At 45.0% G+C, this 20,476-nt stretch overlaps 5 protein-coding genes and 1 long non-coding RNA gene across 10 annotated transcripts in view; 3 read left to right on the top strand and 3 right to left on the bottom strand.

Annotated features, from left to right (window-relative positions):
- Window positions 1-19,665, top strand: part of LOC144696980 (uncharacterized) — a 322,849-nt gene extending 303,184 nt beyond the window's left edge. The window contains exons 1-3 of one of the 5 annotated variants that reach the window (XM_078568715.1): window positions 3,824-5,060; window positions 12,086-12,099; window positions 18,245-19,665. In XM_078568715.1, the coding sequence (XP_078424841.1) occupies window positions 4,181-5,060; window positions 12,086-12,099; window positions 18,245-19,366 (2,016 nt within the window). In that variant the 5' untranslated portion in view covers window positions 3,824-4,180 and the 3' untranslated portion in view covers window positions 19,367-19,665. Of the gene's footprint in view, window positions 1-3,823; window positions 5,110-12,085; window positions 12,100-16,527; window positions 17,112-17,831 lie in introns of those variants that run through there. The other 4 variants (XM_078568716.1, XM_078568717.1, XM_078568713.1 and 1 more) reach the window with 4 other exon arrangements.
- LOC144697287 (uncharacterized) overlaps window positions 1-20,476 on the top strand; it is a 685,032-nt gene that overhangs the window by 80,339 nt on the left and 584,217 nt on the right. The window lies entirely within an intron of this gene.
- The window catches only part of LOC144697361 (uncharacterized), a 392,999-nt gene that overhangs the window by 108,192 nt on the left and 264,331 nt on the right, over window positions 1-20,476 (top strand). The window lies entirely within an intron of this gene.
- LOC144697353 (uncharacterized) overlaps window positions 1-20,476 on the bottom strand; it is a 258,803-nt gene that overhangs the window by 59,970 nt on the left and 178,357 nt on the right. The window lies entirely within an intron of this gene.
- The window catches only part of LOC144697960 (uncharacterized), a 274,230-nt gene that overhangs the window by 136,486 nt on the left and 117,268 nt on the right, over window positions 1-20,476 (bottom strand). The window lies entirely within an intron of this gene.
- LOC144697288 (uncharacterized) overlaps window positions 1-20,476 on the bottom strand; it is a 211,873-nt gene that overhangs the window by 146,930 nt on the left and 44,467 nt on the right. The gene's annotated exons all lie outside the window — the stretch shown is intronic.

The following is a 20,476-nucleotide window of genomic DNA, read 5'->3' as shown; positions in this document are numbered from 1 at the left end:
TCCCATACACTTGCCCACCATTCTCATTCTGCTGTATCTAATACACACCTCCCAATTCTCCTGAAGGTGCCGATTCATGCTGATCGGCAGATCCATGGTCACTTTTTCCTGTCCTGGACATAGACACCTGAAAATCTTAGGCATGCTGCTAACCTAAATATCTATGTATGGAAATATATATGTATATTTACTGATTAGCAATACAGAGAGGATGAGGTGAAACTTTAATTCTGCAGCAAGTGCTTATGGCCTGGAACTCGCTGCCTATGAGGGTGGTGGAAGCAGAGAGAATGAATGATTCCAAAATGAAACTAGATGGGGCCCTTGAAGGAAATAAACTGGGATATGATTCAGCATGGGCTCGAGCTGCTGAATATACTCTGACTCTGCGATAATGGCTCTGACTGGAAATATATAACTGTAGCTACAATACATTATAAGCCAACAATTAAGAATAAATTAAGTTTATAAAGCCTTAAATGGTATATGGACAAGGTATCAAACAACAACTAGACATATCCCCATCTTATATTCATTTACTGTTCCCTTAAATGTCAGCCATCTCCAGGGGAAACCACCCCTTTAATTGTGAACATTAGGAAAGAGACCATCCTTTTAGCCAGACAAATAAATGTGTCAAGCTGAGGGAGCAAAGGATGTCAATGTCTTTAAGAGAGAGAGAGAGAGAGACCTGGGCCAACCTTTCCAGAGTCTGCACCCTCCCTGGATTCACTTCCTTTCCCTTCAGTTCCTGCAAGTCAACAATTTCCCCCCAGAATGAGAAAAGAAATGGAAAGGGGGAAACATTGATTTCCTCACAGATGTTGCCCAGAGGAGGAAGTTTTAGTCTGAAGCTCATTGTCCAACTTCCGCATTGTGACGTCCACAATGGAACCCTGCCTGAATCAACCAATAGGAATCACTCTGCTCCGAGGTAACATCCTCGGGTCAAGTCGACAGGACAGGACAGGCGCGCGGATACGGGAGCCCCGCCCCCACCCATTGTTCCCCCTCCCCCTCCAACTCCTCGAGCCAAGGTTTCCAGGCAACCGGCTGACGGCTCCGACCAGAGCGAGAAGCCGCTCGGAGAACTCGGGCGAGGGAAAGCTGCGCATGTGCGGAGAGAGCCCGCCACCTACCCATCATGCTGAGGGATTGACCAATGGGGAGAATTGGAGGACCGGAAGGACTCCGATCCTCCAGCCAATCAGAGCGCGGGCTTTGTGTGAACGAAGATTGAGCTTCTCAGACTAAAACTTCCTCCTGTGTCCAACATCTGTGGGTAAAACATTTTCTTTTCTCCCCCTTTCCATTTCTTTTCTCATTCTGGGGGGAAATTGTTGACTTGCAGGAACTGAAGGGAAAGGAAGTGAATCCAGGGAGGGTGCAGACTCTGGAAAGGTTGGCCCAGGTCTCTCTCTCTCTCTCTCTTAAAGACATTGACATCCTTTGCTCCCTCAGCTTGACACATTTATTTGTCTGGCTAAAAGGATGGTCTCTTTCCTAATGTTCACAATTAAAGGGGTGGTTTCCCCAGGACATGGCTGACATTTAAGGGGTCAATTTCAGGGTGATTAACTGTCTTGTATTTTAAGGGATTCCTCCTTATTTTGTCTTTTTGCCTGTGTTTTTAGGACAGCCGGTGGGAAACTGTTCCAGAGTCTCCAGGGTGAGTTTGAGTGATTCGAGTGGGATGGCAAGTGAGTGAGTTTTCCAGCAGATGGATGATGATGTTGTGACTGAACAAGAAACGTTGTTAGTTTTAGTTGATATTAAACCCCACCGCTCCCACTATTATTGTTTCAAGACCCCTCCTCCCCAGCCCCTCTCATATTGAAGCCCAAACCCCCCCAACCTGCTCTCACAGTCACCAGCATCTCACCCCCACCCATGCTTCCCCAACGGCTTAAGTGTCCCTTATTTTATTTCATAAGAGTTCTGCCCCTTGGACAATACAGTCTGAGAGGACAAAGATATGTCTAATGCTGTGATTGGGGTGTTATGATGTGGGAGATGATGTGTGCCAGGTGGACCAAATCCACAAGGGAAACTTGGCCACGCTATCACAATAGTTTTGCATTTGCATTTATTAGGAGAAGATGTGTGCACTGAATTCAGAAACAAGGAGTCCACTAAGACCTTTAGAGATTTTAAACATGAAATTAAAATATTTATTAACAAAAGAAAAGATTTCAAGCAAATACATATGACTACAATTATTTAATATTTTAACATATCCTAAAATTCCTAATTAACCTGACGCTAAATTACACACCCCCTTTAAGGTAACAATCCAAAATAGAATTTAAATTTAAAAAACAAGTCAGCAAGTTACCACAGTACACACTTGACAGTGGAATTCCAAAAGCTTGTCTCCAACTTTAGTTACAGGACACAGTTGACTTATGCACAAATGGGTGAAGGCTTCCTGAAGGCTGTTGCACACACTCCTGTTAGATCTTACATGGCCCCCCAACATAGCCTTTCATTACCCTTCATATATGTTTGTCTCTTTAATATGTAAATTCCATTGTTCCATAGGTCTTTGGAACTTTACCTTTCCCATACTATAACAATCTTTCATGTTGCCAATATTGTCAGTAACCTTTGGGAAAAATGAACACACTGCTTAGCCTTGCTTATCTGGCTGGTTGCAAAAAAACTAACAGCCGTTGAAATCCAAACAACCCCGTCACTTTTATATAAATGCAAATTCCCTTCACACCTTACATTTTAAGATCCCATCGATGTTTACTCATTAGCATTTCAAGTACATTTCTACACCTAACTTCTTTTGATAATTTCAATTATTATACTTTTGTAATGTGGGACACTTTAGATATATTATTGATAGTTTTGTAATAAAGTTCATTTGTTATCCTTCTAGTCTTGGAGGACAGTACTGTAGCTACTTAATATATTTCCAATGATGGAGTAATTCTGACACAGAGGGGTCCATTTGACAACTCGAATCCATACCAACTCTCTGTTGAGCGATCCAGTCAATCCCATTCCCCCTTCTACATCCCCGTTCCCCTGCATGTTCATTTTCTTCAAGTGTCAATTCGATTTCATTTTGAAATTATTGATCGTCTCTAGAACCATAAGACCATAAGACATAGGAGCAGAAATTAGGCCATTCGGCCCATCGAGTCTGCTCCGCCATTCAATCATGGCTGATAAGTTTCTCAACCCCATTCTCCTGCCTTCTCCCCGTAACCTTTGATCCCCTTACCAATCAAGAACCTATCTATCTCGGTCTTAAATACATTCAATGACCTGGCCTCCACAGCCTTCCGTGGCAATGAATTCCATAGATTCACCACTCTCTGACTAAAGAAGTTTCTCCTCATCTCTGTTCTAAAAGGTCTTCCCTTTACTCTGAGGCTGTGCCCTCGGGTCTTAGTCTCTCCTACTAATGGAAACATCTTCCCCACGTCCACTCTATCCAGGCCTTTCAGTATTCTGTATGTTTCAATCAGATCCCCCGTCATCCTTCTAAACTCCATCGAGTATAGAACCACCACCCTCATAGGCAGTGGCTTCCAGGTCATCACCACTGGCAGTTGAAATAAAGTTCTTCCCCACAGCACCATGTATCTCTAATCATGTAATAGAGTCCTGTGTCTTACACACATTTTTGGTGCAGTAATGTTGGGTGTATCTTAGATGCAGCAGAGTGAGAATGGAGTGCGTGTGTGGGATGGAGATTACCTGCTTTTGGGGAATGAGAGAGGAAAGAATGTTCCATAGAAATTAGAATTGTCTGTTCTGAATTTCTATCCTGTACTGACAATAATGTTTGTAAACTCCTTTAGCAGGATATTAGAAGGGGAGAATTTGCTGACAGAAATCTCAAACCAAACATCACGTCAAGATCTGACAGACTCACTCGACTCATCGGGACCTGAATATGATCAGCCTTTGAATATAGGAGAAATGTTTGTCTGTTCTGTTTTCTTCAAAAGGTTTTAAACATCAGTGTGACTGCAAAAGCATGAGACACACACACCTGATTGAGAGTGTTCCAGTGCACTGACTGTGGAAAAAGCTTTAACCAGTTCCAGAGCTTGAAAAAAACATCACCATTCACAGCGGCGAGAGACCATACACGTGTTCTGTGTGAATGCGAGGCTTCAGCTGATCGTAGAACCTGGAGAGACACAAGGACACGCGCACCATGGAGAAACCATGGAAATGTGGGGACTGTGGGAAGGGATTCAGATCCCCATCTGCGTTGGAAACTCATTGGCGCAGTCATACCGGGGAGAGGCCATTCACCTGTTCTGAGTGTGGGAAGGGATTCACTCAGTCATCTCACCTGCAGACACACCAGCGCGTTCACACTGGGGAGACACCGTTCACCTGCCCTGAGTGTGGGAAGGGATTTAGTCAGTTATCCAGCCTGCAATCACACCAGCGAGTTCACACTGGGGAGAGACCGTTCACCTGTTCTGAATGTGGGAAGAGATTCACTAATTCATCCCACTTGCAGAGACACCAGCGAGTTCACACTGGGGAGAGGCCGTTCACCTGCTCGGAGTGTGGGAAGGGATTCAGTGATTCATCCCCCTTGCTGATGCACAAGCGAATTCACAGCGGGGAGAGGCCGTTCACCTGCTCTGAGTGTGGGAAGGGATTCACTCGGTCATTCTACCTGCTGTCACACCAGCGAGTTCACACCGGGGATTGGCTCGTCTGTTCTGAATGTGGGAAGAGATTCACTCGGTCTTGCGACCTGCTGGCACACCAGCGGGTTCACACTGGGGAGAGGCCATTCATCTGTTACGTGTGTGGGAAGGGATTCCCTCGGTCATCCACCCTGCAGACACACCAGCGAGTTCACACCGGGGAGAGGCCGTTCATCTGTTCTGAGTGTGGGAAGGGATTCACCCGGTCATCCGACCTGCAGAAACACCAGCGAATTCACACCGGGGAGAGGCCGTTCACCTGCTCTGAGTGTGGGAAGGGATTCACTCGGTCATCCCATCTGCTGGTACACCAACGAGTTCACACCGGGGAGAAGCCATTCACCTGCTCTGAGTGCGGGAAGGGATTCAGTGATACATCCACCCGGCTGAGACACCAGCGAGTTCACACGAGGGAGAGGCCGTTCACAGGCTCTGAGTGTGGGAAGCGATTCACTTGTTCATCCGAGCTGCTGACACACCATGACAGTCACACTGATTAGAGACCTTTTAGATGCTCTGACTGTGATTGTCGATTATGTCAATTGAGGTTAAGTATATACAGGTGAACATCATGGATTGGATAGTTACTTGAGCATATATAAAGCGATCCTTACTGACATAGAGTGGAGTGGAGTCAGGAGCTTTATACCCGTAATGTTTCACTCAGTGAATAAATCTATACCAAGTAACGATTGGCTCCGGTTTCTTCCTTCACCATTCGGCTGTTAGGATTATAACATGGTAACAGAGAATGCTTGTCGAATGGTGAAGGTTGGAAACTAAAGGAAAATAAAACTTCACACAGAAACTTACAACCTGAGTAGCTTTTGTGAGAAATGGCTGAAAGCAAGTGGAAATTGTCAGGGTCTGATTACCCGCTGATGTTCTCGGAGTCTGAGCCACACGACCAGTGGAAGAATGAAGTGGAGATGTGGACACGGGTTACGTCCCTACCGAGGAGGAAACAAGGTCTGGTCTTGGCATCGTCACCTCCCAACAAAAGTAAAATCAGAAGCAAAGTATTTAGTGAGCTGGATGCCTGTCAGTTGGATACTGATGAAGGTTTGGATCTTTCTATTCGGGTTCATTGATGAGATTTGCAAGAAAGATGATCTATTGGATACGTATGAAGAATAGTTGGCCTTTGACAGGTTTCAAATGTGGTTGAAAGCATCTTTAGCAATCTAGATATCACAACAAAAGACAGGATTGGAACAGCATTAATAGGTGAATGAACCCCAGGAATGACCAGGGAATAGTTAACCGGTGTTTCAGGTCTGACTCAAAGTATCATTATGTGATGAACTGCCCAAAGTGGAAAATCAGGGTCTTCGAAGTGACACATGATACAGAGAATTCTGAGGCTGAAGATGATGATGATAATGACTCTGAAGGAATTGTACTAGTCACAAGGAGCTTTGGTCCAGTGATGAGTGTGTTAGTGACAGACTCATTCAACTGTGCTGTTTTAGACAGTGGCTGCACCTCATCAGCATGTGGATCAGATTGGTGAAAATGTTACCCAGATTCACCTTGTACTGAGGATTGACACAAGGTTAAGGAGTATGAAAGTTCTACTTGTCCTGGTTTGGTGATGTCAGTACGTTGTAGTTGCTAAAAAGAGTGGGGATTACCTGCAAAATAACTGGAGTCAGCCTCTTTATCAGTGTTAACTGTTAGACTTCACCTCAATGACACATTTGTGTAATTAATAAGGCTTATATTACCAAATTGTACTGTATGTAAGCTTAACGATGAACAGTCTTCAGTTGCCTGTCTTTTTAAGTTCCAAATACTGTAATGTAGATTTAAGTAAAACAAAACTGGTGTTAAGGTCAGGAAGGGGTCAGAGCACCAGGTGTTCCAGGACACCCTGTTTAGATACAAGTTATAGTTCACAGTTAGAAGGGACTCCAAGCTGATTGGCTCAATTTGTTGTGGGGAAATGAGGAACACTTTTCCCATTGGTCAAGTCACAAATATTTGTTCAAGAAGCTGTTAGTTTTGTTGAACAGCTGCACCAACGTGGGTTAAATGTAACAAAGTTACCTTCAAAAAGGTCCATTTGGTACCGCGAGTCCATGCTAACTCTCTCTTAGAGCAAACCAGTCAGTCCCATTCCCCCTCTATATCCCTGTATCAACAAAGAACAAAGAAAAGTACAGCACAGGAACAGGCCCTTCGGCCCTCCAAGCCTGCGCCGATCATATTGCCCGTCAACTAAAACATTTTGCACTTCCGGGGTCCGTATCCCTCTATTCCCATCCTATTCATGTATTTGTCAAGCTGCATCTTAAACCCCACTATCGTACCTGCTTCCACCACCTCCTCTGAAAGCGAATTCCAGACACTCACTACCCTCTGCGTAAAAAACTTGCCCCGCACATCACCTTTATAGTTTTCTCCTCTCACGTTAAATCGATGTCTCTAGTAATTGACTCTTCCAACCTGGGAAAAAGCTTCTGACTTTTCTACTCTGTCCATGCCACTCATAATTTTGTCAACTTCTATCAAGTCGCCCCTCAATCTCCGTCGCTCTAGTGAGAACAATCTGAGTTTCTCCAACCTCTCCTCATAGCTAATAACCTCCAGACCAGGCAGCAACCTGGTAAACCTCCTCTGCACCCTCTCCAACGCCTCTGTATCCTTCTGGTAATGTGGTGACCAGAATTGCACGCAATATTCCAAGTGTGGCCTAACCAAGGTTCTATACAGCTGCAGCATGACTTCCCAGCTTTTATACTCAATACCCCTGCCAATGAAGGCAAGCATGCCATATGCCTTCCTGACTACCTTATCCACCTGCGTTGCCACTTTCAGTGACCTGTGGACCTGTAAACCCAGATCCCTCTGCACGTCGATGCACTTAAGGGTTCTGCCATTTACTGTATAATTCCTGCCTGTATTAGACCTTCAAAAATGCATTACCTCGCATTTGTCCGGATTAAACTCCATCTGCCGTTTCTCCGCCCAAGTCTCCAACCGATCTATATCCCGTTGTATCCTTTGACAATTCTCTTCACTATCTGCAACTCCTCCAACCTTAGTGTCGTCTGCAAACTTACTAATTAGCCCAGTTACATTTTCCTCCAAATCATTTATGTATACCACAAACAGCAAAGGTCCCAGCACTGATCCCTGCGGAACTCCACTAGTCACAGCTCTCCATTCAGAAAAGCACCCTTCTGCTGCTACCCTCTGTCTTCTATGACCAAGCCAATTCTGTATCCATCCTGCCAGCTCACCTCTGATCCTGTGCGATTTTATCTTCTGTACCAGTCTGCCATGAGGGACCTTGTCAAAGGCCTTACTGAAATCCATGTATATAACATCCACTGCCCTTCCATCGTCGATCATCTTTGTCACTTCCTCGAAAAACCCAATCAAGTTAGTGAGACACGACCTCCCCTTCACAAAACCATGCTGCCTCTCACTAATACGCCCATTTGCTTCCAAATGGTAGTAAATCCTGTCACGAACAATCTTCTCCAATAATTTCCCTACCATTGACGTAAGGCTCACCGGCCTGTAATTTCCTGGATTATCCCTGCAACCCTTCTTAAACAATGGAACAACATTGGCCATTCTCCAGTCCTCTGGGACCTGACCTGTAGCCAGTGAGGATACAAAGATTTCTGTCAAGTCCCCAGCGATCTCCTCCCTTGCCTCCCTCAGTACTCTGGGGTAGATCCCATCTGGCCCTGGGAACTGATCCACCTTAATATTCTTCAAGACGCCTAAAACCTCCTCTTTTTTGATCTGAACATGATCCAGGCTATCTACACATTCTTCCCTAGACAAATCGACCGCTCAGTCCTTCTCCCCCTGCAAGTTTATTGCCTCCAAGTGGCCATCCAATTTTCATTTGAAATTGTTCATCATCTCTGATTGCACCACCTCAAACGCAGCGATTCCAGGCCATTCTCATTCGCTGTGTAAAAAAAACTTCTTCCTCACATCCCCCCCACATCTCTCACTTAAAACCTTCAACCTGTGTCCCCTCGTCCTTGGCGGGAACAGCTTTTCTTTGCCCAGCTGATGTAAACCAGTCATAATCTTGTCCACCTCTATCAAATCTCCCCTCAACCTCCTTTGCTGCAAGGAGAACAGTCCCAGCCAGAACAAAGAAACAAGATATGTTCATGCCTGGAATAAAATGGGAATGTTTACAATTCCACTGGGCAGTGAAGGAATTGGAATAACTCAACTTGGGTGTAGTTGAATGGAATATTTCAATCTGCTATCCATGTAGATTCTAGTGAAATTCAGGGAAGTGTAGACAAGATGAATAAGTCTCTTGGAAATGTTTACATCATTTGCCTCTGAACCCTTTTTAAAAAGAAAAGCAGAGTTGAAATCCTGGCCACTGCCTGAAATATCTGGACCGCACAGAGTGAGATCAGCAAAGCTCTTGAGGCAGACCCACCGCCCCCCCACACACACACACACACACCCCCGCTCACCCCCCCTCCCACCCAACCCCCCCACTGCCCCCATGAACTTTAGATAACATGAAAGTCAAAAAATGTCTGGCATGCTATTGGGATACCGGTGTACGTGCAGATGTGATTTGTTAGATGTTAAGCAACTAATAGAAGGAAATTCATGGTGAAATACATGGAAGAATCCCACACATACACAGCGACTTGACAAACAGTATGACATGAAATGGTTAATGTGGCCAGAGGAATGAGACAACATTTTAATGCGATCAAGGCACTGACACAATCTCCAGAGAGAAACTGACTTTAAAACTGTCAGGATGGAATTAAAGACACCAGTCATGGTGAAAAGTGAGTAAAACTAAAGCGAAAGGGATAAAAAATTATGGATTGGGACAATTAAGGGCTTGGGAGAAATAATCATGAGTGAGAACTCTCCACAAGTTGGACAGGGGTGAGGAGAGAGCTGGAGAATCTTTTACATCCATGCTTGATCTGTTGCTTGAAGCATATGTCCTTATGTACTAGTAACCTAGAACTCACGGCACTCCTTCAGGAGAAGAAAAGATTGAGTACATGTTACCCCAGGCGGGGCCAGAACAGAATTGGAAAATAACAGAGTGAAATTGAGTGAGGGGTCGGAGAGAGAGTTCTCCTCCCCCTCAAGATGTGGACTGTAAGAATCCTGGGGGACCCTCTACTTTGGGTTTTCTTGCTAATTAGTGAACACTAAATTTAAAACTATGGCTGTGTATTTATTTTTAATTTGATTGTTACACTTCTCCTGTTTTTATTCCTGTTGTGATTCGGCTCTGGGTGAGGATGGTTGACAGGTGACAGGATGGGAAATTGTGGTTTGGGTCTTCATTGACCAAATGTTTATTCATCCGAAATGTGTTAAAGGGGCCAAACTTTTCAGCAGAAATCTGGCAGAGCTGAGAACAGACGACTTGCTATGTGGGAACAGGGAGACCAACAACTCCCAGAGGACAGAGAAAACAAGAGTGCCTTGAATCCTAGACGACACCTGGGTGTCAAGGCCACCATGTTTTCACTGCTTGGCATGGGAATGCTGACTCCCTGTACCGAGGACGGAGCGTGGGAAGCCAATTATTTGAGAGTTTGATGTGGCTTGGGCAGGTACAGATGGTTCAATGACAGGTTTTGTAATTGCTCCGTTCAAATGTTAGCTCAGCAATGATTGGGTTAAATCAGTCTCCATAGACTTTGTGATGTAAAAAAGTATTAGAAGGGATTCCCCGAGCACAGAGATTTGTAGAGGTTTTACATATTGCATTGACTGGTGCCATGGCATCTGGCGCAGACCAGGGAGTATTTACGTGGAGATGGTGCTTCTACCCAGAGTGTAATGGTAATGCTGCTGCACTTTGATACTACTGCTCAGACATGAGCATGTGTCAGGTCTTATTTATACTGAATAAAATCTAACCGCTGTCACCAATAAGGGTTATCACTGTGAATCATTTCAGAGTTTGGGAAAAGGGGATAAAGGGTTAATACATACAAATTAGGAGCAGGAGTAGGCCATTCTGCCCCTCGAGCCTGCTTCACTATTCAATAAGTTCATGGCTGATCTGATTGTGGGCTCAGCTCCACTTTCCTTTCGACACCCTATCCCCTTTCTCACCTCTGGCAGTCAAGTATCTATCAAACTCAGCCTTAAAACTATTCAGTGACCCGGCCTCCACCACTCCCTGGGAAAGAGAGTTCCACAGTCTCGGAATCCCCCGAGAGAACAAATTTCTCCTCATCTCCTTCTTAAATGGGAGACACATTTTTAAACTATGTCCTCTATGTCTATTCTCTCCAACAAGGGGAAACATCCTTTCAGCATCCAACCTTTCAAGTCCCCTCAGGATCTTATAAATTGCAATAAGATCATCTCTCATTCTTCTGAACTCCAATGGATACAGGCCTAACCTGTCCAACCTTTCCTCAGAGGAAACCCCCTCATTCCAGGAATCAGGCAAGTGAACCTTCTCTGAACTGATTCGAATGCAATTGTGTAATTTCTTAAGTAAGGAGACCAAAATTGTACACAGTACTCGAAATGTGGTCTCACCAAGGCCCTGTACAACTGCAGGAAAACATCCTTACTTTTATATTCCATTCCCCTTCCAATAAACACCAACATGCCATTTGCCTTTCTAATCACTTGCTATACCTGCATATTTTTTGTGGTTCATGTACCAGGTCACCCAGATCCCTCCATACCTCAGAGTTCTGCAATCTCTCTCTCTTTAAATAATATGGGGTTTTTAAAAAATTGTTCCTGCCAAAGTGGATAAGTTCACATTTTCCCACATTCGACTCCATCTGCCATTTTTTTCCTCATTCACTTAACCATCTATATCCCTTTTCTGACTCCTTAAGTCCTCTTCACAAATTATTTTCCTACATATCTGTGTGTCATCAGCAAATTTAGACACCATACATTCGATTCCATCATCCAAGTCATTAATATAGATTGTAAATGGTGGAGGGCCCAGCGCTGATCTCCTGTGGCATCCACTTGTCACATCTTACCAACCCGAAAATGACCCATTTATGCCTACTCTGTTTTCTGTTAGCTAATCAATCCTCTACGCATGCTAATATGTTACCTCCTCCACTATAAGTTCTTATTTTGTGTAGTAACTTTTGCAGTGGCATCTTGTGAAATGCCTTCTGGAAATCTAAGTAAACCACATCTACAGGTTCCCCTTTATCCACATTTCTTGTTACTTCCTCAAAGAACTTTGATAAGTTAGTGAATCACGATGGATTCCCTGAACCCCATTTTCTAACATTATGCGTCAAAAGAAAAATCAAATCTCACCTCCCCCTCTGGCTCCTTTGCAAATTACCTTAGAGGGACTCACTTTCCGTTCAAGAGCCTGCCAACCCCTCTCACCCACTTTCCCTGAAATGCATAAATTTAATCAGGAGAAGTCCAGAAAAATCAAGTATTTTTATTGACAAAAGTTTATCAATGAAACGGAAAATGGTTAAGAAAACAGAAATAGCTTGGTGATCAAAGACAACCACAGTAAAAGGATGTACAAAATGTTCTGGACCCAAATGGTTTCTCTTTGGCTCCTCTGTACCCTGTTCCCGTGACTCCTCGCTTTGGACACCGAACCTCTGGCGTCACATCATCATCAACCCCAGTCACCTCCCCCCCCGGCCCTAATTGGTTGGAGGCCCATTTCTCAGTCAGTCCTCCAGCACCTTCGTGTCTCTCTATAAGTACGACGCCCATGGCAGTTTCCCAACTGGGGCGCAGGCCCCGTTATTCTCAGTTAAATTCAGCCCTCAGCTCCGTCGCCTGGCTGTCATTGACACGAGCAATAGAGAGACAGAAAGGTGCTGGAGGCTCAAATGGGAAGTTGAAACTTGTGGCTCTAAACCAAATGTTAGGATCTCTGTAAAGACTGGTAATTTCTAAACAGAAATTCAAATTCCCAGTGAACAAATTAAGGGATCACACGACAAGACTTCAAATTTTATCACTTTTACTGCAGCAAACAAACTCGAAGCAACATTGACAAAACACTACGTTTGTAGGCAAAGTATACGTATACCTTAAACTATAAAACACAATTCTGCTCTTTTTTGACACAATTAAATGGTTACATTATACTCTGTTCCTGAAGTTGACACTCAATATTCCCAGAACCAGTCCAAAGTGATTCTTCGCCCCTGAGGGTTTACTTCCATTCTTTTCTTTGCCAAGTCTGGCAATTATTAATGCCAGAACTGACTTTCACCATGAAGGTTCTCCAGAGGATTCTCCCTCTAACTCAAGCAAGATGAATCTTCCAGCCTTGTTTTCAATCCTCTCAAATTTGGTCTTTTCAACCTGAGCGTGAAGTCCCACCCACATTGCTGCATGGTGAACCATGCAGACTTGTCACCTCTATCTGTTCCCTCCCTCTCTCCATCCTGGCAGACTGATCTGTCTGTGAAATTCAGGGATATCTTTGAAAACCTTCCAATCCAGTCGTACAATGGCTTCCAAGATACCCTTTCCTTCTCAAAGCCAATTTCCATGGCAATGGGAATCACATGGGCCTTGTATCCAGGTCAATTAGCTATCCTTTAACAGTCAAGACACCGGGTTTGATATCAGCGGAGTTCAGAACAGGTCACATCACCCCCCTTCATTCCTCCATTTTACCCTGAAGTGAAAACACAGTCTCAAAACATAACGATCATATAAAACCTCATGTTTGTAACACAACACTTCAACATTTGTCAATAAAAATGTTATTTATACTGGAGTTTTTATTATTAGATTTCGTAGTTGGAGGCAAAGGGTGGGGGCTTTTCAAGGGTAACTTTCCCTTCCTAACTTTGTATTATCTATAGTGTCAGCCGTGGCTCAGTGGGTAGCACTCTCACCTCTGGGTCAGAAGGTTGTGGGTTCAAATCCCAGTTCAAGGAACGCAAGCACAAAAATCAAAGCCAATTTTCCAAGTGCCAGCACCAAGGGAGCTCTGCACTGTTGGAGGTGCTGTCTTATGGATGAGTTGTTAAACAAAGGGCCCATCTGCCCTCTCAAGGGGATATAAAAAATGGCACAGCCACTATTTCTGCCCCTACTGCCAACTGTAAGGGTCAATATGCTTCAGTCCTGTCCTGGATGTGATTAACAGCAGCAATAACAGCAGAATTGAACCCCTGGAATCACGTGTGAACTCGCTGGTGTCTCAGCAGATTGGATATCTGAGTGAATCCCTTTCCACACTGAGAGCAAGTGAATGGCTTCTCTCCAGTGTGAACTCGCTGGTGTCGCTGCAGGGTGGTTAACTGAGTGAATCCCTTCCCACACTCAGAGCAGGTGAACGGTCTTTCCCCAGTGTGAATTCGCTGGTATTTCAGCAGATGGGATGAATCTATGAATTCCTTCCCACACTGAGAGCAGATGTATGGCCTCTCCCCGGTGTGAATTCGCTGATGTTTTTTTTTACTGTACCTGGTATTCCCAAGCAGTCTCCCATCCAAGCAGTCTCTCCTCCAAGTACTAACCAGGCCTGAGTCTGCTTAGCTTATTGGACCTTGACAATGTAATTACTGTTACACTGACAGTGAGCGGAGTGTGAATTCGCTGATGTGTTAGCAGATGGGATGAATCTATGAATTCCTTCCCACACTGAGAGCAGATGTATGGCCTCTCCCTGGTGTGAATTCGCTGGTGTGTTCGCAGGTGGGATGACAGACTGAATCCCTTCCCACACTCAGAGCAGGTGTATGGCCTCTCCCTGCTGTGAACTCGCTGGTGTGTAAGGAGGTTAGATGACTGAGTGAATCCCTTCCCACAAACATAGCAGGTGAACGGCCTCTCCCCAGTGTGAACACGCTGGTGCATCTGCAGGTTGTATAACTGAGTGAATCCCTTACCACAGTCAGAGCAGGTGAATGACCTCTCTTCAGTGTGAACTTGCTGGTGTGTCAGGAGGTTGGATGATTGAGTGAATCCTTTCCCACAAACAGAGCAGGTTAATGGCCTCTCCCAATTGTGAACTCGCTGGTGTAGCAGGAGGATGGATGAATTAATGAATCCCTTCCCACACACAGAACAGGTGAATGGCCTCTCCCCGCTGTGAATTCTTTGGTGATTCTGCTGGGTGGCTAAGTCACTGAATCCCTTCCCAAACTCAGAGCTGGTGAATAGCCTCTCCACAGCATGAACTCACTGATGTGCCTGCAGAAGGGATGAACCTCTGAATCCCTTCTCACACACAGGGCAGGTGAACGGCCTTTCCCCGGTGTGAACACGATGATGAGTTTCCAGCTCAGATGGGAACCAGAATCCTTTCTCACAGTTCCCACATTTCCATGGTTTCTCCCTGATGTGCGTGTCCTTGTCCCTCTTCAGGTTCAATGATCAGTTGAAGCCTCGTCCATACATAGGACACGTGTATGGACTCTCCCCGATATCAATGGTGTGATGTTTTTTTCAGGCTGTGTAACTGGTTAAAGCTCTTTCCACAGTCAATGCACTGGAACACTCTCACTCGGGTGTGTCTGCCTTGGTATTTTTCCAGTCACACTGATGTTTAAAATCTTTTGAAGCAGAGAGAACAGATGAAGATTCTTCCTTCTAAATTCAGAGGCCAATAATATTCAGGTCCCAATGAATCGAGTGACTCTGTAAGATCTTCATCTGATGTTTGGTTTAAGGTTTCTGTCTGTAAATCTTCCCCTTCTAATACCCTGTAAAAGGAATTTACAAAAGTCAGCACTGTCAGTACAGGATAGAAATTCAGAACTATTCTAGTTGCTATGGAATATTCTTTCCTCTCTTGTTACCCAAAAGCTGTAAATCTCCATCCCACACACTCTCCCTCCATTCTCACTCTCCTGTATCTAATATACACCCTTTCAACTGCTGAAGATGCGAATCAATGCTGATTGACAGATCATGCTCACCATTTCCTGTCCTGGACACACAGACCTGAAAATCTTCATGCAGGCTGCTAGCCCTATATCTGTCTATATTACTGGAAAAAGTTGTGTGCAATATCATGTTAGACTTGATTAGCGATATGGTGGTGGGGGAGTGAGGAAGAATTTTATTCAGGCAGTGAGTGGACACGACTTACAACAACACCAGAAACAAATTCAGAACATACAATTCTAGTTGCTATGACCCCTGTGACTGGAAATATATAAAATGTATGTTAGGTTGTGACAGTACAAAATACAGAAATAATAATATATATAAGAATATATTTTATCAGAGAACCATAAATAATATATTTAATATGTACCAGAAAACAGCACGAGACATATCTCTGTCCTATCTTAATTTACTGTCCCCTTAAATGTCAGCCATCTCCTGGGGAAACCACCCCTTTAATTGTGAACATTAGGAAAGAGACCTCCTTTTAGCCAGACAAATAAATGTGTCAAGCTGAGGGAGCAAAGGATGTCAATGTCTTTAAGAGAGAGAGAGACCTGGGCCAACCTTTCCAGAGTCTGCACCCTCCCTGGATTCACTTCCTTTCCCTTCAGTTCCTGCAAGTCAACAATTTGCCCCCAGAATGAGAAAAGAAATGGAAAGGGGGAGAAAAGAAAGTGTTTTACTCACAGATGTTGGACACAGGAGGAAGTTTTAGTCTGTGTGAAGCTCAGTCTTCATTCACACAAAGCCCGCACTCTGATTGGCTGGAGGACCAGAGTCCATCTGATCCTCCAACTCTTCCCATTGGTCAGTCCCTCAGTATAACGAGTAGGGCGGGCTCTCCCCCGCACATGCGCATCTTCCCCTCTCCCGATTTCTGCGAGCGGCTTCTCGCTCTGGCCGGAGCCGTCAGCCGGTTGCCTGGAAACCTTGGAGTTGGAGGGGGAGGGGGAACAATGGGTGGGGGCGGGGCTCCCGTGTCCGCGCGCCTGGCCTGCAGACTGGAACCCGAGGACGTCACCGCGAAGCAGAGTGATTCCTAATGGCTGATTCAGGCAGGGTTCCATTGTGGTCGTCACAAAGCGGAAGTTGGACGATGAGTTTCAGACTAAAACTTCCTCCTCTGGGCAACATCTGTGAGGAAATCAATGTTTCCCCCTTTCCATTTCTTTTCTCATTCTGGGGGCAAATTGTTGACTTGCAGGAACTGAAAGGAAAGGAAGTGAATCCAGGGAGGGTGCAGACTCTGGAAAGGTTGGTCCAGGTCCCTCTCTATCTCGCTCCATCAGTTTGACACATATATCTGTCTGGCTAAAAGGATGGTCTCTTTCCGAATGTTCACAATTAAAGGGGTGGTTTCCCGCGGAGATGGCTGCCATTTAAGGGGACAATTTCAGGGTGATTAACTGTCGTGCATTTTAAGAGATTGCTCCTTATTTTACCTTTTGCCCCGTATTTTTAGGACAGCCGGTGGGAAACTGATCGCTGGGTGAGTTTGAGTGATTCGACTTGGACTGCAAGTCAGTGAGTTGGCCGGCAGAGAGATGATGTGACTGAACCAGATAAGTTGTAAGTTTTAGTTGATTTTAAACCCCACCGCCCCTCCCACTATTATTGTCTCAAGACCCTTCTCCCCACCCCCCTCCTTGAAACCAAAACCCTCTCTTGGTCACCAGCATCCCACCATACCCCCGGCCGCACCACCCATGCTTCCAGCCCAACGGCTGAAGTGTCCCATATTTTATTTTGTAAGCATTGTGTCCCTCTGGACAATATAATAATGGAGGAAATAGATATGTCCAATGTTGTGATAGTGGACTCTTTAGATATATTATTTATAGTACTGTAATTAAGTCCATTTATTATCCTTCCCAGTCTTGTAATATAGGACTGTAGCTGCGTTATGTATTTGCAATCATAGAGTCAGTACGGCACAGAAGGAGCCCGTTTGACAACTCGAGTCCATGCGATTCTCTGTAGAGCAATCCAGTCAGTCCCATTCCCCCTCTATCTCCCCATTCCTCTGCAAGTTTATTTCCTTCAAGTGTCCATCCAATTTTATTTTTAAATTATTGACCATCTCTGCATCCACCATTCCTGTAGGCAGTGGGTTCCAGATCATCACCACTTGCTCCTGAAATAAAGTTCCTCCCCACAGCCCCATGTATCTCTAATCATGTGATAGAATTCTGTGTATTACACACATTTTTAGTGCAGTAATGTTGGGTGTATATTACAGCAGAGTGAGAATGGAGGGGGAATGATGGCTTTTGTAAACTCTTTCTACAGGACATTAGAAGAGGAGGATTTCCAGACAGAAATCTCAAACCAAACGCCAAGATCTGACAGTCGTTCAATTCATCGCGACCTGAATATCATCAGCCTTTGAATCCAGAAGGAGAAATGTTTGTCTGTTCTGTCTGCTTCAAAAGATTTTAAACATCAGTGTGACTGGAAAAGCACCGAGACACACACCCGCAAAGTGAGAGTGTTCCAGTGCACTGACTGGGGAAAGGGCTTTAACCAGTTACACAGCCTGAAAGAACATCACCATTCACAGTGAGGACAGATATTATACATGTCTTGTGTGAGGACAAGGCTTCAACTGATCATCGGATGTGGAGAGACACAAGGGCCCATGCACCATGGAGAAACCGTGGAAATATGGGGACTGTGGGAAAGGATTCAGATCCCCATCTGAGCTGGAAGCTCATCGACGCACTCATACTGGGGAGAGGCCATTCATTTGCTCTGTGTGTGGGAAGGGATTCGCTCATTCATCCAACCTGCTGACTCACCAGCGAGTTCACACTGGGGAGAGGCCGTTCACCTGCTCTGCGTGTGGGAATGGGTTCAGTCAGTTATCCAGCCTGCAGTCACACCAGCGAATTCACACTGGGAAGAGGCCATTTATCTGTTCTGAATGTGGGAGGGGATTCAGTAATTTATCCGATCTGCATAAACACAAGCGCGTTCACACTGGGGAGAGGCCATTCACCTGCTCTGAATGTGGGAACGGATTTATTGATTCATCCAACCTGCTGCGACACCAGCGAGTTCACACCGGGGAGAGACGGTTCACCTGCTCTGAGTGTGGGAAGGCATTTATTGATTCATCCACCCTACTGATACACCAGCGAGTTCACACTGGGGAGACACCATTCACCTGTTCCGAGTGTGGGAAGGCATTCAGTAATTCATCCGACCTGCATAAACACCAGCGAGTTCATACCGGGGAGAGACCGTTCACCTGCTCCAAGTGTGGGAAGGGATTCAGTCATTCATCTAACCTGCAGAAACACAAGCAAGTTCACACTGGGGAGAGGCTGTTCACCTGCTATGAGTGTGGGAAGGGATTCAGTCAGTTATCCAGCCTGCAGATACACCGGCGAATTCACACTGGGGAGAAGCCGTTCACATGTTCTGAGTGTGGAAAAGGAGTCAGTAATTCATCCGACCTGCAGAAACACAAACGTATTCACACTGGGGAGAGGCCGTTCACCTGCTCTGAGTGTGGGAAAGAATTCAGTAATTCATCTGACCTGCATAAACACCAGCGAGTTCACACTGGGGAGAGGCCATTCACCTGCTCTGAGTGTGGGAAAGGTTTCAGTAATTCATCTGACCTGCATAAACACCAGCAACTTCACACTGCCAGGAGGCTGTTCACCTGCTCTGAGTGTGGGAAAGGATTCACTCAGTCACCCCACCTGCTGAGACACCAGCGAGTTCACACTGGGGAGAGACCGTTCACCTGCTTTGAGTGTGGGAAGGGATTCACTCAGTCATCCCACCTGTCGAGGCACCAGAGAGTTCACAAGTGATTACAGGAGTTGGATTCTGCTGTTATTGCTGCTGTTAATCACATCCAGGACTGAACCATGTTCATTCTGACAGTTGGTGAAGTGGGAGGGTCGGAGGGTTTCTTTCTGTTGGACTGGCCGGTCTCACGACTTTGCTTCCAGCGGGCTGATGCTCTTTGAGCCTGGGAGTGCACATTTCCACTGAAATGATCCACAAAAGCTGATGAAGGACATTTATTTTATCCTGGATAGTAAATAGTGATTGTTCCTACCACTACAGGTAGATCTAAAATAAATACAGAAAGTGTTGGAAAAACTCAGCAGGTCTAGCAGCATCTTTGGTGAGAGAAACAGAGTTAACGTTTCAAGTCCAATATGACTCTTCCTCAGAACTTCAGAGATGGAGAAATGTGATGGGTTTGATGCTGTTGAGAAAGGGTCCGGTAGAACAAAAGGGAAAGTCAGGGATTGGTTAGAGGGCAGGCAAGATTAAATAACAAAAATATCTTGGAACAAAAGACAAAGGGAGTGATGATGGTTGTAGTAAAGAAACAAAGCATTGGTCCAGAGCAAGTGTTAATAGCAGAATAAAGGACAGCTCTGTCTGAAAGCAAAAACATGAAAACAAGATGCAGACTGGCACTTGGCCAAAAAAAAATCAAAACACAGGACGGAGTTGATGGTCTGAAGTTGTTGAACTCAATGTTGAGTCCAGAAGGCTGTAAAATGCCTCATCGGAGGATGAGGTGCTGTTCGTCCAGCTTGTGTTGGGCTTCTCGGGAACATTGCAGCAGGCCGAGGACAGAAATATGAGCATGAGAGCAAGGTGGTGAATTATAATGGCAGCAACTGGAAGGTCAGGGTCATGCTTGTGGACTGAGCGGAGGTGTTCTACAAAGAGGGCAGGGAACAGGAGACAGATGAATTAAAGAGAAACCATTTGGGTCGAGAACATTGTGCACATCCTTTTACTCTGGTTGTCTTTGATCCTCAAGTCATTTCCTGTTTGTCTTTTAACCATGTTCTGTTTCATTACAAACTTTTATCAGTAAAAATATTTGATTTTTCTGGATTATTCATGATTAAAAATTTCTGCACTTTAGGGAAAGTGGGTGAGAGGGGTTGGCAGGC

Source organism: Cetorhinus maximus, chromosome 23 (assembly GCF_964194155.1).
Source record: "Cetorhinus maximus chromosome 23, sCetMax3.hap1.1, whole genome shotgun sequence".
NCBI classification, from domain to species: Eukaryota; Metazoa; Chordata; class Chondrichthyes; order Lamniformes; family Cetorhinidae; genus Cetorhinus; species Cetorhinus maximus.
This window is presented reverse-complemented; position numbering and strand designations above follow the sequence as displayed.